The sequence below is a fragment of the Ranitomeya variabilis genome, chromosome 8 (genome assembly GCF_051348905.1).
Source record: "Ranitomeya variabilis isolate aRanVar5 chromosome 8, aRanVar5.hap1, whole genome shotgun sequence".
Classification (NCBI taxonomy): domain Eukaryota; kingdom Metazoa; phylum Chordata; class Amphibia; order Anura; family Dendrobatidae; genus Ranitomeya; species Ranitomeya variabilis.
Genome location: NC_135239.1, coordinates 27,819,687 through 27,839,769, shown reverse-complemented (window position 1 = coordinate 27,839,769; position 20,083 = coordinate 27,819,687). Strand labels below are relative to the sequence as shown.

At 50.6% G+C, this 20,083-nt stretch overlaps 1 protein-coding gene across 1 annotated transcript; it reads right to left on the bottom strand.

Moving 5' to 3' along the window:
• Positions 1-361: 361 nt before the first annotated feature.
• Positions 362-18,498, bottom strand: HECTD3 (HECT domain E3 ubiquitin protein ligase 3). The gene is made up of 22 exons (XM_077277112.1): positions 18,199-18,498; positions 12,666-13,034; positions 12,169-12,329; positions 11,700-11,792; positions 11,481-11,616; positions 10,921-11,036; positions 10,606-10,719; positions 9,587-9,669; positions 8,952-9,117; positions 7,182-7,263; positions 6,835-7,017; positions 6,662-6,714; positions 6,388-6,452; positions 4,891-4,994; positions 4,155-4,274; positions 3,994-4,083; positions 3,631-3,837; positions 2,433-2,562; positions 2,284-2,358; positions 1,091-1,172; positions 937-1,008; positions 362-751 (listed from the first exon to the last, which is right to left on the bottom strand). Exons 2-22 carry the CDS (start codon positions 12,984-12,986, stop codon positions 667-669), a joined length of 2,538 nt encoding a protein of 845 aa, XP_077133227.1. The 5' UTR covers positions 12,987-13,034; positions 18,199-18,498; the 3' UTR covers positions 362-666.
• Positions 18,499-20,083: the final 1,585 nt, after the last annotated feature.

Sequence of the window (20,083 nt, the reverse complement as noted above, 5' to 3'; positions counted from 1 at the left end):
CTGCTGGTGCAGTCACTGTGTACATACATTACATTACTGATCCTGAATCACATCCTGTATTATACCCCAGAGCTGCACTCACTATTCTGCTGGTGCAGTCACTGTGTACATACATTACATTACTGATCCTGATTTACATCCTGTATTATACCCCAGAGCTGCACTCACTATTCTGCTGGTGCAGTCACTGTGTACATTACATTACTGATCCTGAGTTACCTTCTTTATTATACTCCAGAGCTGCACTCACTATGCTAGTTGTTATTAGGAACCGTCATTAATCTCCGCAGAGACTGAACAAGAAAGGACTGCTGTGAGGCTACATTTGCTTGCAGACATTATAGAAGGTAAGACACAGAAGACATACTAGAATCCCTTTATAACAAGAGCCCGAGCCACAGATGCCATGCTGCAGGTGGCGCCCCCTCTAGGTGGGTATAACAGACGCAGGTTTACATTTGGTTCTTGTATTTTCTCGGATACAGTCAGAGCAATATACAAAAAAAAAAATGACACACACAGCCCGCGCCGGGACGTCTGCACAGGAGCCGGGCGTCAGCGAAGCATCTCTGGTGCAATTACTGGTATTAAAAGTCCATAGAGGAAAAACATAAATAAAGCGCGGTTCTCCCGGCCCCACGGACGAGCGTCGCATCAGCCGCCATCTTAGTCCTCCCACGGACTCATGTCTGTGTCGATGGCCACACAGTTGTACGCAGCGTAGCGCAGCTTCTCCTCGCAGATCTTGGCGCTGAAAAAAAAAAAATGGCAGAAAGTAACGAAAGGCGCTCATGTTCGTGCAGATGGCGGCATTATTCGTGACAACAGAGAGGAGCAATGAATGACGGATCCTGGAATCCTCCGCTTTCCATGGTGGTACATGACTGCGGCGATAACAGATGTGCAGAGCCGGGGCGGTGCGTGCAGATACTGTACCTGGGGTAGTTGGGGAGGTATAAAGTGCTGGAGCAGGTGGAGGATTCAGGGAGGGAGTCAGTAGTGTCAGAGCTGAGGACAAGAAATCACACGGTTATGGGGAAGACGAGCCGAGACCCCAGACGGCATCTCCTGCATGCACCATCGTACTCACCCGGATTTATCCGGATAAATATATATGGGCGCGGGAAGACGACTGCGCCCAGTGACGAACCTGAGGAAGCGGCTTCGATCCTCTGAAAAAGTACAAGACGAGAACATTTTGTAGGACTACGAAAGTAGCAAACCGCCTATACCCGCCATCTACACCCTGTGGATCACCGCCCGTGGTAAAACTACCACCCCCAGCATGCCCTAAGAGAAGAACAAAGGAGTTGTACATTTGCAGAAGAATGGGAAAAAAGGTTCTTAAATGGTTAAAATTGCAACAGGCAACATTGCAATTTACCCCTTATTAAAAGTCCTCTCCGTTCTCAAGATTAGAGGAGTTTTTAATGCCATAGTTACCGACTACCTCTGCCGTCTCAGAGTGGCCGCTCCTAAGCGGACCGGATCACTGGATCGGAGCTTTAGTGCGTCTGCGCTCCTCTGATACTGCAGAGGTAACAGCTGCCTCTGCAAGCAACATGGTAGAGAGCACAGCTCAGACCAGTGGTGCCACCATGCCGCTAGTCCGAACTGTCTATCTTCAGGAGTGCACCGCCATCCAACAACTATGGAAGCCGGGAGGCAGAGTAGCGGTGCGCTCCTCTGATACTGCAGCGGTAACAGCTGCCTCTGCAAACAACATGGTAGAGAGCACAGTTCAGACCAGTGGTGCCACCATGATGCTAGTCCGAACTATCTGTCTTCAGGAGTGCACTGCCATCCAACAACTATGGAAGCTGGGAGGCAGAGTAGCGGTGCGCTCCTCTGATACTGCAGAGGTAACAGCTGCCCCTGCAAGCAACATGGTAGACAGCACAGCTCGGACCAGTGGTGCTACCATGCCGCTAGTTCGAACTGTCTGTCTTCAGGAGTGCACTGCCATCCAACAACCATGGAAGCTGGGAGGCAGAGTAGCAGTGCGCTCCAGCAGAAAGAAGATAAGGAGGGTGCAGTTTACCATAAACAGCAGTAAAACCGTCAGTTGATTCCCACTACTGCTGTAAGGACATGACTAGGGTGGTATCACAGGTTAGAGACCACGGGTGTATATATAGAAGGGCAAATGTCACCACAAACAGAAGAAAACCCCCCATTATTCTGTACAGGACGAGCAGCTCTCATATGACAGTGTGAGGTTACTATGTGCTCGGCCCGATGCGCTTCAGCTCTAATACTCCGCCACGGGCAGCGGACACTCACCATTTGTGAAGTTATTTAGCGCCTCCCAGAAATACTGAACTCGAATATCTGTTGGTTCCAAATCCTCAAAGCGAGCTGCAGAGGACACGAAACGCGTCAGCACCGATCACACGCCACAGACCATAAACATAAGCCATGGGCAAACTTACTGAGCTTTTTTAGGGCCTCCACTGAGATCTCGGGGTCTCCGCAGACTCTCTTTTCCAGCTCTTGCCAGGTGAGAAGATCCAACACTGCCTGAGGAACGACTTTCAGCAGTCCGGCCTGGATGGCGTTGGTCTACAAAACATGGTGGCAAATGATTAAACACAAACTGCAGGAAAGTCGAAGGAACTGCTACAGGGACTCTTCATAAACATTAGTGAGTGCAGCTCTGGAGTATAATACAGGATCAGTAATGTAATGTATGTACACAGTGACTGCACCAGCAGAATAGTGAGTGCAGCTCTGGAGTATAATACAGGATGTAACTCAGGATCAGTAATGTAATGTATGTACACAGTGACTGCACCAGCAGAATAGTGAGTGCAGCTCTGGAGTATAATACAGGATGTAACTCAGGATCAGTAATGTAATGTATGTACACAGTGACTGCACCAGCAGAATAGTGAGTGCAGCTCTAGAGTATAATACAGGATGTAACTCAGGATCAGTAATGTAATGTATGTACACAGTGACTGCACCAGCAGAATAGTGAGTGCAGCTCTGGAGTATAATACAGGATGTAACTCAGGATCAGTAATGTAATGTATGTACACAGTGACTGCACCAGCAGAATAGTGAGTGCAGCTCTGGGGTATAATACAGGATGTAACTCAGGATCAGTAATGTAATGTATGTACACAGTGACTGCACCAGCAGAATAGTGGGTGCAGCTCTAGAGTATAATACAGGATGTAACTCAGGATCAGTAATGTAATGTATGTACACAGTGACTGCTCCAGCAGAATAGTGAGTGCAGCTCTGGGGTATAATACAGGATGTAACTCAGGATCAGTAATGTAATGTATGTACACAGTGACTGCACCAGCAGAATAGTGAGTGCAGCTCTAGAGTATAATACAGGATGTAACTCAGGATCAGTAATGTAATGTATGTACACAGTGACTGCTCCAGCAGAATAGTGAGTGCAGCTCTGGAGTATAATACAGGATGTAACTCAGGATCAGTAATGTAATGTATGTACACAGTGACTGCACCAGCAGAATAGTGAGTGCAGCTCTGGGGTATAATACAGGATCAGTAATGTAATGTATGTACACAGTGACTGCACCAGCAGAATAGTGAGTGCAGCTCCGGAGGAGGCAGAGCTGCAGACACTTCGTCCTCCTCCGTCTGGTCTCTTACCTGCTCTTTACTCTCTTCCAGCCGCGCTTTCTGCACCATTTGGATGAATTCCAGGCGGTCCTCGTAGCGCACAGATATGTTGCTGCCGCCAGGTACCAGCTCCACCATTCTCTGGTCGCTGAGAACCGTTGTGTACGTCAGTTCTCCTCCAAACTTAAACTCAAACGTGTCTTTATCCATCAGCTCCATCATCTCCAGAAGCTTCACCTGGCAGAGAAACAGCGCCCCCAGCAGGTCAGGACATGTACTATGATTACGCGTTAGTCACAGAGGGGTCATACATCAGACACAATGATGGGGTGGGCAGGCACCACACACCGGTGGCCATGTTACATGATATATAGTCAGAGACTATGAACTCACAAGTAGAGAATCGACGGCCGGGAAATCCTTGCTCCAGCTCACGTCCTCTGCCGTCAGCTGCTTCCATATGAGTCCGGGTAACGCCAGGACCTGCGGGCACAGGGCGGTCAGCGGAGAAGGGAAGAGACAGAGAACCACGGCACACAGAGGAACTAAAGTACCAGGAATTCTTTCCCCCTCAGAGCTGCGCCCATCAGCTGCCCGATCCAGTTGTACTTTGTCAGATCCTTGCAGGATGGGTTGGGGACGTACATATCCCGCGCCTCCCCGGTGCCGTTCCCCTGGAATAGAACAAGTCATAACATGTAAATGGCCGATGCCATTGTGGCAGACAGAGATGATGTGACCCATGAGCTCAACTACTCCATCACAAGCACTGGGCATGACGTGATCGATAACAGCTCATGCCAACCATGGAGATCACTGTGGAAACCATGGGGATCACTGTGCCAACCATGGGGACCACTGTGCCAACCATGGGGACCACTGTGCCAACCATGGGGACCACTGTGCCAACCATGGGGACCACTGTGCCAACCATGGGGACCACTGTGCCAACCATGGGGACCACTGTGCGAACCATGGGGACCACTGTGCCAACCATGGGGACCACTGTGCCAGCCATGGGGACCACTGTGCCAACCATGGGGACCACTGTGCCAGCCATGGGGACCACTGTGCCCACCATGGGGACCACTGTGCCAGCCATGGGGACCACTGTGCCAACCATGGGGACCACTGTGCCCACCATGGGGACCACTGTGCCAACCATGACTGACAACTGCCAGCGTCCAGCAGCTAATATCAGGTAAAGATAGTGCCACAAGCTTGCTGACTGTTTCCAGCAGAGCTACAACACGTGGCCTGTAGGTGGCATTAAGCTTTAGGTATTCTCACCTGGTTTGAAGTCCGCACGAAAAATGGCAGTGGCACCGGAGAATCAGCAGAACTGGGGCAGAGCTCCTCTGATATATCAGCCAGACTGTCTCGAAAACCTCCACCTGTGGAGTAGAACATAAAAACACCCCTAAAATCAGTGTAATATTGAACAGCATGACACCACTACAGAATTATAGCCTGCTGGAGATGCTGGAATACCTGGGGATGATAATCTCAGCAGAAAACCCCCACACAGAATGAAAACGTTACGGAATATATGGACATTACATCATGTGTCTTAGTAGCTGAGGATGATGTTACCTCTGACAGCGACACCATCAGATGGAGTCAGTTTTCTGCACAGAACAGTCTACCTGATCATAAATGACTATAAGGGATAATTTTTGGATAATTTATTAATAAGAAAAAAAAAATCATTATTAGTACGTCAGTATACGTTTAGATTAAATAGGCTGTTGGTTACTACCGGGTTATCATGCATTTCCATGGTGAGGTCACTTTGACGCTACAAAGGCTATGCTTGTGTTACAGAACTAGAAAGGGGTTGGATACAGTCCTAGGAGACAAAAGATATTCCAGCTTCTGGTCGTAGATATTAAAAAATATTTAAAGACTTAAAAATCCGTGAGACTAAATCAAGGAGCAGGAAACAACACGGCGACGCGATTCGAACGCTATACACGGTTCTTCCTCAAAACCTGATGGGAAAAATTTCCCATCAATCCTAAGATGACCATGAGTGAATCTGATAAAATAAAAGTCACATGACATTTAAAACTATGCAAAAAATGACAAAACACATTTGGATACATTTAATGAAATGATATAAACAAAACAACAATTAGAATTCCTAATAATGGCGCAAGTTTAGACCTCGGGGATCTAGTTCCCAAATTAAATATCCAGAAGGCCTCCCTGGTGAGGAGTAACCTTCTCGCATTTCCCTCCCGCAACAGGTCCCTCAGCCTTTCGATGCCCCACACCGGTTTTGTCCTCATACAGAACAGGTAAGATACTGAATGGACAATACTGGTTTGGGGGAATTTTGGACCGCACTATGGGAATTTTTCCTATTATTACATTCAATCAGATTGGTTCCAACATTCGCACACAGTCAGGCTACGTTCACACGTTGCGTTTTTGCAACCTTTTTTTATTGCAAATTTTCAGCTGCGTTTTACAGTATCAGCAAAGTCTATGCGATTTCCTGTTTTTTTTCCTGTTTTGTCAAAAAGCTGCCTTTTTGCAAAATACAGCATGTCACATCTTTCAGAGTTTTTTGCAGCGATATTCACCCATTGAAATCAATGGGTGGTGCAAAAAATGCTGCAAAAAAACCCGCAGGTATCAGGTTTTGTTTCGTTTTTTGGTGGCAAAACCTGATGAAGTTGCATCAGATTATTTTTTTATTGCCCTCAATTTTATCAGTATAAAACCCCAACGTAAAATTCATAAGGCCTCACGGTCACCCCCAGGCTCATCCGCACTCCGTACCTTGATCAATGATTCCCTCTGCAATGAATTTACACTCCCACCATTGGTCGTAACGCACCGGCCACCTGGAGGAACAAATGGGGGCGTCATGATAATGAACTACACGTCATAACAGAAATATGTAAAATTCCATTAATCCGACATCTGATCAGGGTCAAGATTATGAAATTCTGGATTAGCAAAAGGTCACAAAAAAAGTCTGCAAAACTTCCGGAGAACAGGGTGGAGCATCGCAGAGATGCAACGTACAGGTACGAGGTGCGCCTGCACTGACCGGTAATCCAGCGGCTTCTCAGACTTGTCGGTGGGCTTCAGGCCTTCATATACCTGGGGGCAGAGATCGTACAAAAATAATATAAAAGTCAGCAAATTATTAATGTACTTGTGGGGGTTTCCCTCCCTGTGCGAGCTCTCCATGCATATTGTTCTGCATTGACCCCCGGGTACCTGGCTGAAGACGGTCTTCTTGTAGGTGGGGTCCAGGGCCGGGTTGTCCCTGTGCTCCACCGCCAGCCTGCGGTTTATATACAGACGGGGCATGAAGTTGGGCTTGCTGGTCTCGGAGTCCTTCAGGCACTGAGTGATGAGGGGGCAGCGGCGTTTGGACAGAAGCAGGAACTGCTTAATGTGCTGAAATCAGAGGGACGACATGATGAAGGGGCCGGAGCCCGAAAACAAAAACTTTCTAATAGATGTCATTCAATCTCAGAGAGGATCAACTAGACTGGATACAACTGAAGCAAACCCTCAGCTGTGAGAAGTATCAGGTCAGGACAGTGATACAAGAATCTCACCTTCAGTTGGTTAAAAGTGCCGACACTGTGGTCCCAGACGGGAATGAGGTGATGGAGGACGCTGTCCAGCAGCCGGACAAATCTGTAGGAGGGAGAGGTTATAAAATATTCTCTATTTACGGATCGTTCGATTGGGCGCCTGTCGATTAACACAAACGGAGGCAGCGCAGGATGGGGCCGAATACGACATTATGAATGGCGCCTATTACAGCACCATCTGCTGCGCCATTGTGCCGAAATTCGGCTTTTATTGCTTGTAAATTAGATCTGAAAGTGCACTGGTGGCGCATGAGCGTACCTGCGGTCTATGGCTCCTCTGCGCCTCTCTCTGTGCACGCTACTTGATTGACAGATTAGAACAGCAGTGACGATATACAGCAGAGCCACTGTCTCCGCTATCAACCTGCAGCAGAGCCTGTCTCCGCTATCAACCTGCAGCAGAGCCTCAGTCTCCGCTATCAACCTGCAGCAGAGCCTCTGTCTCCGCTGTCAACCTGCAGCAGAGCCTCTGTCTCCGCTATCAACCTGCAGAACCTCTGTCTCCGCTATCAACCTGCAGCAGAGCCTGTCTCCGCTATCAACCTGCAGCAGAGCCTCTGTCTCCGCTGTCAACCTGCAGCAGAGCCTCTGTCTCCGCTGTCAACCTGCAGCAGAGCCTGTCTCCGCTGTCAACCTGCAGCAGAGCCTGTCTCCGCTGTCAACCTGCAGCAGAGCCTCTGTCTCCGCTGTCAACCTGCAGCAGAGCCTCTGTCTCCGCTGTCAACCTGCAGCAGAGCCTCTGTCTCCGCTGTCAACCTGCAGCAGAGCCTCTGTCTCCGCTGTCAAACTGCAGCAGAACCTCTGTCTCCGCTATCAACCTGCAGCAGAGCCTGTCTCCGCTATCAACCTGCAGCAGAGCCTGTCTCCGCTGTCAACCTGCAGCAGAGCCTCTGTCTCCGCTGTCAACCTGCAGCAGAGCCTGTCTCCACTGTCAACCTGCAGCAGAGCTTGTCTCCGCTGTCAACCTGCAGCAGAGCCTGTCTCCGCTGTCAACCTGCAGCAGAGCCTGTCTCTGCTGTCAACTTGCAGCAGAGCCTCAGTCTCCGCTGTCAACCTGCAGAGCCTCTGTCTCCGCTATCAACCTGCAGCAGAGCCTCTGTCTCCGCTATCAACCCGCAGCAGAGCCTGTCTCCACTATCAACCTGCAGCAGAGCCTGTCTCTGCTGTCAACCTGCAGCAGAGCCTCCGTCTCCGCTGTCAACCTGCAGCAGAGCCTCTGTCTCCGCTATCAACCTGCAGCAGAGCCTGTCTCCGCTATCAACCTGCAGCAGAGCCTCTGTCTCTGCTCTCAACCTGCAGCAGAGCCTCTGTCTCCGCTGTCAACCTGCAGCAGAGCCTCTGTCTCCGCTGTCAATCAAAGAAGAGCCGTAGTCTGCAAGTGCGCGGATACGTCTTCTCGTGCACTTGCAAATCTAATTGATGTAGCAATAAAAGCTAATTTTCGCCCAATCATGCAGCAGATGGTGCCACTATAGGAACCATAAATAATGCTTTATACTGACCTGCCTTTGGTGTTACTCATAGGTTCCCTTTAATTACCTGATTACACAGCAGTCACATAATCAGTTCCACGTTACGCCCGGATCTCCTTACCTGAACTAAGAGCACCATATGTACCAGGACTGTAGATACGGCCCCTAAATGCTCATGTGAATAAGCTCATAATTTCAGGGAGACCAATATGGCTTATATAAAGCAAATCTGCCAAGACATTGCATCACGTGCTCTGACCTCTGGATGACTGTGGCTCGCCGGTACAGGACATCAGGGTCAATGGCTTCCAGGCGCGGGTATCGTACCAGGTTGGGAGGGTGAAACATATCAGCCGTCATCCCCAAATCCCTTTCCTTAGAGGACTTAATCTTTATCCCGCGGATTCGGACATCAATCCCTTCATCTACAAAAAAAACCCCAGAGAAAACAGATATGAAGCCTCCAGCACTATAAGTACCGTGACCTACTAATAGGCCTTGGATCCTCAATTCCTCAGCATTTTCAAGATCTTTTTTTGCACAGTAATCCGGGACATTGTTTCTCACAGTCTAAAAACAAACGCTGATCAAGCGCTGCGCTCACAACTGAGGGTTTGCTACAATGCATCACTCTGGTCAGTCCGCAAAGGAAGAAAGCTGGGTGAGCAGGACTGGGTCAGGATTGGTTTTCAAACTGGGGATGTAAAGAGGAAGGTATTCATTCACTGACAGCAAGCAGAGTAGGAACTAAGGCACAGAGTCTCCAAACAATGAATTGCACAGGGGGAGATGCCGCTTTATTTGCAGAAGATATGGCACCGGCCCTTTATATAACAGGCCATGAGAGATGAGATGGGACCGCCATCTCCGGCACTGCCCCGATCACCCACTCACCAAAGCACTCAGTGATCCGGATCTCGATGACCGGGATGTGAGAGGTCATGTCGTCCAGGACACACACGTCTCCGATGAGGCTACTGCCGAGAGAGGGCGGACACACAAAGTTACGGATCTGGTAAACGCAACAGGATCGGTAATGGATTACACATTTGGATCTAAAGCTAAAGATCACGAGGTCATCAGTCAAAGAGGCTTAAAGGTCCTAAAAACGAATAGTTTCCTACTCCACCCCCCGGATCCGTTCATGAGGTCGACTTACTGGGGTGTTCTAAAGTTTGGAAGTTATCCCCAATCCATGGATAGCTTCCCAATTGCCGGGACCCCCACCGATCCCAAGAAGCGCTACTCTGCAGGGCAAACTGCGGCTCCATTCATTCTTATGGGGGAACCGAAAACAGAGTACAGCTCTCTCATAAGAATGAATGGAGCGGAGGTGCGCATGACTGACCACAGATCCATTCACACAAGGCCCCGGTTCTCAGGATCAGCGGTCAGACTCCCAGTGATCGAGACGCTATCCCCAACCCCATGGATAAGGAATAGCTTCCAATCTTGAGACTACTTCTTTAGAGGGGTCATTTGGCCTTAAGCTACTAGTCTGCAGTCACTCTATGTGAATCCTCACATCGCGATGATTCTCCGGTGCCAGGAGCTCATGTGATTTGCAAACTATTGGCTACATTCCCACTAGACTTGCATTGAGCGAGGCTGCGCACGTCTAGTCGGCATGTGACCGCGTGTATGCAGATCACATACTTATAGTCACGCGTCCGCCGCCGGCACTGTAGAATCCTCACAGCGTGCAGAAAGTGACTGCAGACTTGTAGCCTCAGGCTGGACAACTGCTTTGAAGAATTTTTGCAGGTTTTACTTTTCAATGCAAAAAATAATAGGAAGTAATCACCGAGGTGCAAACATCCAACATAATTAGATATCTGGTGTAAATGGCCAATATTAAACAAGGACCCCCGAGCCCTCCTGTAATGACTCCTGCCTGTGCCCCTCATACGTACTCCTCTATAATGACATCATTGAGTTTCTTCAGGTTCTCCCCCTCGCCCCCATAGACCACGACTCGCTTGGGCATGTAGTTCTCGTCCGTGGAGTCGACCGTCAGCATCATCTTCCTGTACGATGAAGGGAAACGAATAATAATAATGACCCACAAGTAACACAGGCTCCGCCAGTGACTATGGGACTTGTAGTTCGCCAGGTTCTGAAGTCCAAAGGTACGGATGAATCTGCAGGATTATCTGCGACAATCGGCGCCTGTATGTGGCAGAAGCCATCGCTGCAGGCCCCCCGCAGTATACACTGCCCACTCTTACTTGACGACGGTGCCTTCTTTCATGTGCAGCTGGATCCAGTGTTGCCCATGGGACCCATCGCTTTCCCAGTAGGTGTCATGTTGTCCGTCAGTCAGGGCGGACAGGTTGCTCTCCTCCTGTAATGGCAGGTTTCATGAGTCAGGAATTTTTTTTATTGACCATTAAAACAAAATCCCAGTAAATATCAGCCCTGCAGGCCCTGGGAAAGCTGGGTGACAACCAATATGGCTGCCATGATAGCTCCCCTGTAGGCTGTTGCACAGCTCTGTTTCGCCACATCTGCCTTCCTCAAGGGTTGCATTGAACTTGCAAGGTCTCCGTTTTTGCAAACGCTGCAACATTCAGGAATTGGGCAGGGGGATGTATAGAAGGTAGGGGGCAGGTTTATCCAGAAGAGGGCGCCACTTGTGCACTGACAGATATGGAGCGGAGCTATAGTGTCACCTCGCAGTTGGCAGACGGTCCGACCATCTGGTTACTGGCACAGGGCGGGGTAATAAAAGACGGCGGGGAAGCAAAGGTCTATAGATATGAGCAGAGGCTTGGTCACGGAGCCGTACCGTGGACGATGACACGTTGATGCTCTCCACAAACTGCTTCATGTTTCCCAAACTCTCGTCCTCCTTCCCCACGCGCTCGTATAAGAAGTGAACCAGATCCTCGTCGCACTCGTACGTCCAGGACGGAGGAATGAACCTGCGGAGAGGGAATGGCGGCACTCACTGCGTATCCCCCACGCTCCACGGTTTAATGCCGGCACCTGTATAATGAGTTCTCACCGTAATTTCGGCACGGCCTCCACGTCCGGCGGGGTGATCTGGGGCTTCTTGCCAAGATGCATGGAGTATGTGGTGTGTACGACGTCTTCCCACCTGCAGACAAACCAAGAAAGGGTGAAAACTGTCGGATAGCGATGTGCTTTATCTACAGAACTGTGCAAAAGTTTTAGGCGGGTGCAAAAATTAAAAAAAAAAAAAAGTTCTGCGGAGTAAGAAGCTATCAAATAAAGAAGTTTGTTTTTATCAATTAACAAAAGAGAAATCTGAATCCCATCCTATCTGGTGGCCGCCGTCAGTGTTCTTGTCACTTGCAGGAGATTGTTCCAAACATCCGGGAGAACCGACCCCAGATCTTCTGGGCATTTAACACTTCCATTTTTTAAAGCATTTTTGCTTTGCAGCATTTTTTCCACATCTGCCTAAAACTTTTGCACAGCGCTCGCCGGTGATGTGTAATTCTATCATTTACCTGCTGAGGGGCTTGTAGTCCACCCCGAATATCTGCTGCTGTCTGTAGGCTTTATCGGCCGACTCGACCAGGACCAGCCTGTCACCGCCCTCGTCCTGCCTGCAGAGAAGGACCCAGCCCTCCGCCAGGTCGCAGCTCTCTCTATACTCCTCCATCTGCTCCTGCAGAAAAGAGACCGGAGTAAGAAGCTCTGTCACTCCACTTAGGGGGGCCCTCAGCGCTCATCCAATTGGTGTACTGGGGTAGAAGCATTACACATGCTTCATTTTACCCGGTACTGATCCGGAATGACATACTCCAGTCACATCCAGAGCTGCATGCACAATTCTGCTGGCTACTTCTGAAGGTACTGTGATTAGACACTGAACCAGCAGGGGGCAGCCTGACTGCAGCTCTGGGTGTGACCGGAGGATAAGGCACAAGATCTGCACCAGGATTAGGGGATTATATGTGTCCTGCCAGGGTCACGTTTTCTGGCATTAGCGGTGAATTCGCACCTTGCCCAGCTTCACCCAGAGGCCGTTAGCGTTGCCGTATTCCTCCCCCGTGGCTCGGATGCAGCTTCCCTTACGGACTTCCACCGTGGCACGTGACAGCTTCTTCAGGTTCTGCTTGGAGAACCCCGGGGCCTCCCACACGGTGAGCAGGGAGCGGGCGGAGGCCGCGGTGCTGGGGTCCTTACAGATCTTGTACAGCACCTCCCCAGGAACATAGCACAGCACCTCGGGGAGGGGGACAGCGCGGCGGAAGCAGTCGATGCACTCCAGTACACAGCGGATGTGGGCCAGGAGCCGCCGCGGGTTGTTGGCGTCCTGCATGGCTGCAGCGTTCACAGGAAATGGGGCAAAGGGGCCCAAAAAACTTCACTGTAAGGAAGACAATGAGAATACATGTCAACAAAGTATCAACAAGACATGAAGTGCAGGGGGGAAAGGTGGAGATGCCCTAGATGGCGGAGGTGCCCTACATGGTGGAGGTGCCTACCTGGTGGAGATGCCCTAGATAGGTCGGTGCCCTAGATTGTGGATGTGTCCTACATGGTAGAGGTGCCCTACATGGTGGAGGTGACCTAGATTGAGGATGTGCCCTACATGGTGGAGGTGCCCTAGACGGTGGAGGTGCCCTACATGGTGGAGTTGCCATAGATGGTGGAGGTGCCATAAACAGTACAGGTGCCCTACATGGTGGAGGTGCTCTAGACGGTGGAGGTGCCCTAGACGGTAGAGGTGCCCTAGACGGTGGAGGTGCCCTAGACAGTAGAGGTGCCCTAGACGGTGGAGGTGCCCTAGATGGTGGAGATGCCCTAGACAGTAGAGGTGCTCTAGATGGTGCAGGTGCCCTAGACCTTGGAAGTGCCTTATATGGTGGAGGTGCTCTAGATGGTGGAGGTGCCCTAGATGGTGGAGGTGCCCTAGACAGTAGAGGTGCCCTAGACGGTGGAAGTGCCCTAGACAGTAGAGGTGCCCTAGATGGTGGAGGTGCCCTAGACGGTGGAGGTGCCCTAGACAGTAGAGGTGCCCTAGATGGTGGAGGTGCCCTAGACGGTGGAGGTGCCCTAGACGGTGGAGGTGCCCTAGACAGTAGAGGTGCCCTAGACGGTGGAGGTGCCCTAGACAGTAGAGGTGCTCTAGATGGTGGAGGTGCCCTAGACCTTGGAAGTGCCTTACATGGTGGAGGTGCTCTAGATGGTGGAGGTGCCCTAGACGGTGGAGGTGCCCTAGACAGTAGAGGTGCCCTAGACAGTGGAAGTGCCCTTGACAGTAGAGGTGCCCTAGATGGTGGAGGTGCCCTAGACCTTGGAAGTGCCTTACATGGTGGAGGTGCCCTAGATGGTGGAGGTGCCCTAGACGGTGCAGGTGCCCTAGACAGTAGAGGTGCCCTAGACGGTGGAAGTGCCCTAGACAGTAGAGGTGCCCTAGATGGTGGAGGTGCCCTAGACCTTGGAAGTGCCTTACATGGTGGAGGTGCCCTAGATGGTGGAGGTGCTCTAGACAGTAGAGGTGCCATACATGGTGGAGGTGTGCTTGACGGTGGAGGCACACCCCAATTACATCCCAGTATATTGCCAGACCTGAAATGAGCGGGTCACAAGAGCTGACAATCTACATGGTCCATGTGATCACACCCTGCTCCAGGCAGTGTGGTGACAGAAACGCCCTCATGTGTCACACAAGTGTCCGGTGGAGGTGCTCTAGATGGTGGAGGTGCCCTAGACGGTGGAGGTGCCCTAGACAGTAGAGGTGCCCTAGACGGTGGAAGTGCTCTAGACAGTAGAGGAGCCCTAGATGGTGGAGGTGCCCTAGACCTTGGAAGTGCCTTACATGGTGGAGGTGCCCTAGATGGTGGAGGTGCCCTAGACGGTGGAGGTGCCCTAGACAGTAGAGGTGCCCTAGACGGTGGAAGTGCCCTAGACAGTAGAGGTGCCCTAGATGGTGGAGGTGCCCTAGACCTTGGAAGTGCCTTACATGGTGGAGGTGCCCTAGATGGTGGAGGTGCCCTAGACGGTGGAGGTGCTCTAGACAGTAGAGGTGCCCTAGACGGTAGAGGTGCCATACATGGTGGAGGTGCGCTTGACGGTGGAGGCACACCCCAATTACATCCCAGTATATTGCCAGACCTGAAATGAGCGGGTCACAAGAGCTGACAATCTACATGGTCCATGTGATCACACCCTGCTCCAGGCAGTGTGGTGACAGAAACGCCCTCATGTGTCACACAAGTGTCCGGCGCTGACACTACAGGTGACTAACAGAGCTGTTTACTGATCTATATAAGAAACACGCCTGATCCAACAACAGTCCCCGAAATATGGCGAAGAGGGGTCAGCGAGCACATGACCTACTAACATTATTCAGGATACACCATCCTAAAAACTGATGGGTCTCTAATGTGAGCCCCCATAAGTGCTGGCAGAGAATAAACAGTATGGCTCTATATACGGTAGGTGCACGGGATTCAAAGGTGACTGAGGGCACATGGATCCTGTATGAGCAGGGATATATGCTGGAGATCTATAGGGGATGTCACTGATCACGGCACAGATCATAGATCTATAGGGAACGTCATTGAGCACTGCACAGATCATAGATCTATAGGGGACGTCACTGAGCACTGCACAGATCACAGATCTATAGGGGACGTAACTGAGCACTGCACAGATCACAGATCTATAGGGGACGTCACTGAACACTGCACAGATCACAGATCTATATGGGACGTCACTGAACACTGCACAGATCTATAGAGGACGTTAATGAACACTGCACAGATCTATAGGGGACATAACTGAGCACTACACAGATCACAGATCTATAGGGGACGTCACTGAGCACTGCACAGATCACAGATCTATAGGGGACGTCACTGAGCACTGCACAGATCACAGATCTATAGGGGACGTCACTGAACACTGCGCAGATCACAGATCTATAGGGGACGTCACTGAACACTGCACAGATCTATAGAGGACGTTAATGAACACTGCACAGATCTATAGGGGACATAACTGAGCACTACACAGATCACAGATCTATTAGGGACATCACTGAGCACTACACAGATCTATAGGGGATGTCATTAAGCACTGGACAGATCTATAGGGGCTGTCACTGAGCACTACACAGATCAATAGGGGACGTAACTGACCACGGCACAGATCTATAGGGGACATCATTGAGCACGGCACAGATCTATAGGGGATGTCAACGAACACTCCAAAGATATATAGGAGACGTCACTCAGCACGACACAGATCTATAGGGGACATCACTGAGCACTGCACAGGTCACAGATCTATAGGGGAAGTCACTAAGCACTGCACAGATCACAGATCTATAGGGGACATCACTGAACCTTGCACTGATATATAGGGGACATCACTGAGCACTAAACAGATCACGTATCTATAGGGGACGTCACTGAACCTTGCACATATCTATAGGGGACATCACTAAGCACTGAACAGATCCATATCTATAGGGGACGTCACTGAACACTGCACAGATCTATAGAGGACGTTAATGAACACTGCACAGATCTATAGGGGACATAACAGCACTACACAGATCACAGATCTATTAGGGACGTCATTGAGCACTGCACAGATCTATAGGGGATGTCACTAAGGGCTGCACAGATCTATAGGGGACATAACTGAGCACTGCACAGATCACAGATCTATTAGGGACGTCATTGAGCACTGCACAGATCACAGATCTATAGGGAATATCACTGATCACTGCACAGATAACAGATCTATAGGGGACGTCACTGAGCACTGCACAGATCTATGGGGACATCACTGAGCACTGCACAGATCACGGATCTATAGGGGACATCACTGAGCACTGCACAGATCACAGATCTATAGGGGACATCACTGAGCACTACACAGATCTATAGGGGATGTCATTAAGCACTGCACAGATCTATAGGGGCTGTCACTGAGCACTACACAGATCAATAGGGGACGTCACTGAGCACGGCACAGATCTATAGGGGACATCACTGAGCACGGCACAGATCTATAGGGGATGTCACTGAGTACTCCACAGATCTATAGGAGATGTCACTCAGCACGACACAGATCTATAGGGGACATCACTGAGCACTGCACAGGTCACAGATCTATAGGGGAAGTCACTAAGCACTGCACATATCACAGATCTATAGGGGACATCACTGAACCTTGCACAGATCTATAGGGGACATCAGTGAGCACTGAACAGATCACGTATCTATAGGGGACGTTAATGAACACTGCACAGATCTATAGGGGACGTTAATGAACACTGCACAGATCTATAGGGGATATAACTGGGCACTATACAGATCACAGATCTATTAGGGACGTCATTGAGCACTGCACAGATCTATAGGGGATGTCACTAAGCACTGCACAGATCTATAGGGGACATCACTGAGCACTGCACAGATCACAGATCTATTAGGGATGTCATTGAGCACTGCACAGATCTATAGGGGATATCACTGATCACTGCACAGATAACAGATCTATAGGGGACGTCACTGAGCACTGCACATATCACAGATCTATAGGGGACGTCACTGAGCACTGCACAGATCACAGATCTATAGGGGACATCACTGAGCACTGCACAGATCACAGATCTATAGGGGACGTCACTGAGCACTGCACAGATCTATGGGGACATCACTGAGCACTGCACAGATCACGGATCTATAGGGGACATCACTGAGCACTGCACAGATCACAGATCTATTAGGGACATCACTGAGCACTACACAGATCAATAGGGGACGTCACTGAGCACGGCACAGACCTATAGTGGACGTCACTGAGCACGGCACAGACCTATAGGGGATGTCACTGAGCACTCCACAGATCTATAGGAGACGTCACTCAGCACGACACAGATCTATAGGGGACATCACTGAGCACTGCACAGGTCACAGATCTATAGGGGAAGTCACTAAGCACTGCACAGATCTATAGGGGACATCACTGAGCACTGCACAGATCTATTAGAGGATATCACTGAGCACTGCATAGATCATAGATATATAGGGGATGTCATTGAGCACGGCACAGATCATAGATCTATAGGGGACATAATTGAGCACGGCACAGATCATAGATCTATAGGGGACGTCATTGAGCACTGCGCAGATCTATAGGGGACGTCAATTAGCACTGCACAGATCACAGATCTATAGGGGACATAATTGAGCACTGCACAGATCACAGATATATAGGGGATGTCATTGAGCACGGCGCAGATCATAGATCTATAGGGGATGTCATTGAGCACTGCACAGATCTATAGGGGACGTCATTGAGCACTGCACAGATTGCATAGACCCCACAGGGAGGACATGGTGGATGCAGATCTGTAGTGGCTGCCATTGTGCAGGGCAGGCACATCATACAGGTGCTGGGGTTCTGGACCATACATATCTATGGAGGGGTGAGGGGGACTATACACGGGGCAGGGGATCAGCGTGTCACATCCACAGGCCGCGTATGTACAGAGTCAGCACAGAGCTCACCTCCGGCCCCAGATCACCGAGCATCCCAGGAAGAAAGAACCCGGAACTACCGCTACCGTATATCACCGAGGATACGCGCAGCCGTCCTGCAGCAAGTGAACAGAGCGGGGTGGTGCTGGGAGGACGGACGCAGTCAGGCTCAGGTACACAGAACACAAGCAGCCTGCAGCAGTATTACACAGGATACGATTAGATACACGGCTCAGCAGATAATATCACACAGGATAAGATTAGATACACGGCTCAGCAGATAGTATCACACGATAGGATTAGATGCACAGCTTAGCAGACAGTATCACCAGGGCTGCCATCAGGGCATTACAGCCGTGACTGGCGTATGGGGGCCGGTGGGCAGAGGGGGACCGCATCGGGCCCCGTCTCATCTGCTCACCGGGCCCCTATCGGCAGCCGCAGGCTAAACCGGGCCCTTAGCGGCGCTGCAGCTGTTTAACGCTATTGACGTGCGGGCCCGCACCTGCACGTCAATAGTTAACAGCCGCCAGCCAATCTGAGGCTGGCAGCTGACGTCAGTCGCAGCGTGCATGTCGCCGGTGTCTGACGTCATTGTCAGTCGCCGGCAAGTGCGCGCTTCAGCTGCGTGGAGAAAGCAGGAGCGCGGCCAGGTGAGAAGAACTTGTTTTTGTTTGTTTTTTTATTGAGAGCGGCGATCCGGGGGCCCCAGGGCAGAATGCTGGACACAGGGGCAGAAAGCTGGACATGGGGGCAGAACGCTGGACACGGGCAGAACGCTGGATACAGGGGCAGAACGCTGGACACAGGGGCAGAACGCTGGACACAGGGGCAGAACGCTGGACACAGGGGCAGAATGCTGGACACGGGCAGAATGCTGGACACGGGCAGAACGTTGGACACGGGCAGAACGCTGGACACGGGCAGAACGCTGGACACGGGCAGAACGCTGGATACAGGGGCAGAACGCTGGATACAGGGGCAGAACGCTGGATACAGGGACAGAACGCTGGACACAGGGGCAGAATGCTGGACACAGGGGCAGAACGCTGGACACAGGGGCAGAACGCTGGACACGGGCAGAACGCTGGACACAGGGGCAGAAAGTTGGACACGGGCAGAATGGAGATACGGGGCATGATTGGAGACACAGGGGGCAGGATGACAGACATGGCGGCATGACTGGAGACACTGGGGCATGACTGGAGACAGATGGGGCAGGATTGGAAACAGATGGGGCAGAATGGAGACACAGGAGGGGGCATGATTGCAGACATGGGGGCATGATTGGAGACGGGGCAGAATGGTGATACGGGCATGATTGGAGACACTGGAGGCAGGATTGGAGACAGATGGGGCAGGATCATGGGGCAGGATGGATACGATGGAGACAGATGGGGCAGGATGGGAAGATCATATGGGGCAGGATAGATACTCATTAGGGCAGGATGCGAGAACATATGGCTGACGCCAGGAATGAGACACACGGGGGCCAGGATGGGGAATATTATTACCATAGGGACTAATTAAGGGATATTATTACTGCAGTGATGTATTTATTTTATTTTTTGAGTATACTGTTTTAAATGGAGGGGCGGTCCTGTTACTGTGTAGAGTGACACTATGTCGCCTTCTTCATGTGGTGTAATGTAGAAGTTGGGAAAATTAAGTAATGTGTTCTACAAGCGGAACTTGAGATAACTGTGTTATTTCCTGCAGAGAGGAGCCCTGGCTGGATGAAGTGATGGCGGTCTGTGCGGGATGAAAGATGAAGGACTTCACCTAGAGACGTCACTGGTGAGTCAGTGTGTTACCTATACACTGACACTATGCACTGTATACTATATACAGAGCTCCTGTGTATAATGTCACCAGTCATCACTGTATTACCTATACACTATATACAGAACTCCTG

Coding starts and splice junctions, on each gene's coding strand:
- HECTD3 (XM_077277112.1), bottom strand. CDS start 12,986: ATGCAGGACGCCAACAACCCGCGGCGGCTCCTGGCCCACATCCGCTGT. Junction 12,330..12,665: donor TCTGGGTGAAGCTGGGCAAG/GTGCGAATTCAC, acceptor TCTTTTCTGCAG/GAGCAGATGGAGGAGTATAG. Junction 7,018..7,181: donor GCACTTTTAACCAACTGAAG/GTGAGATTCTTG, acceptor CTCTGATTTCAG/CACATTAAGCAGTTCCTGCT.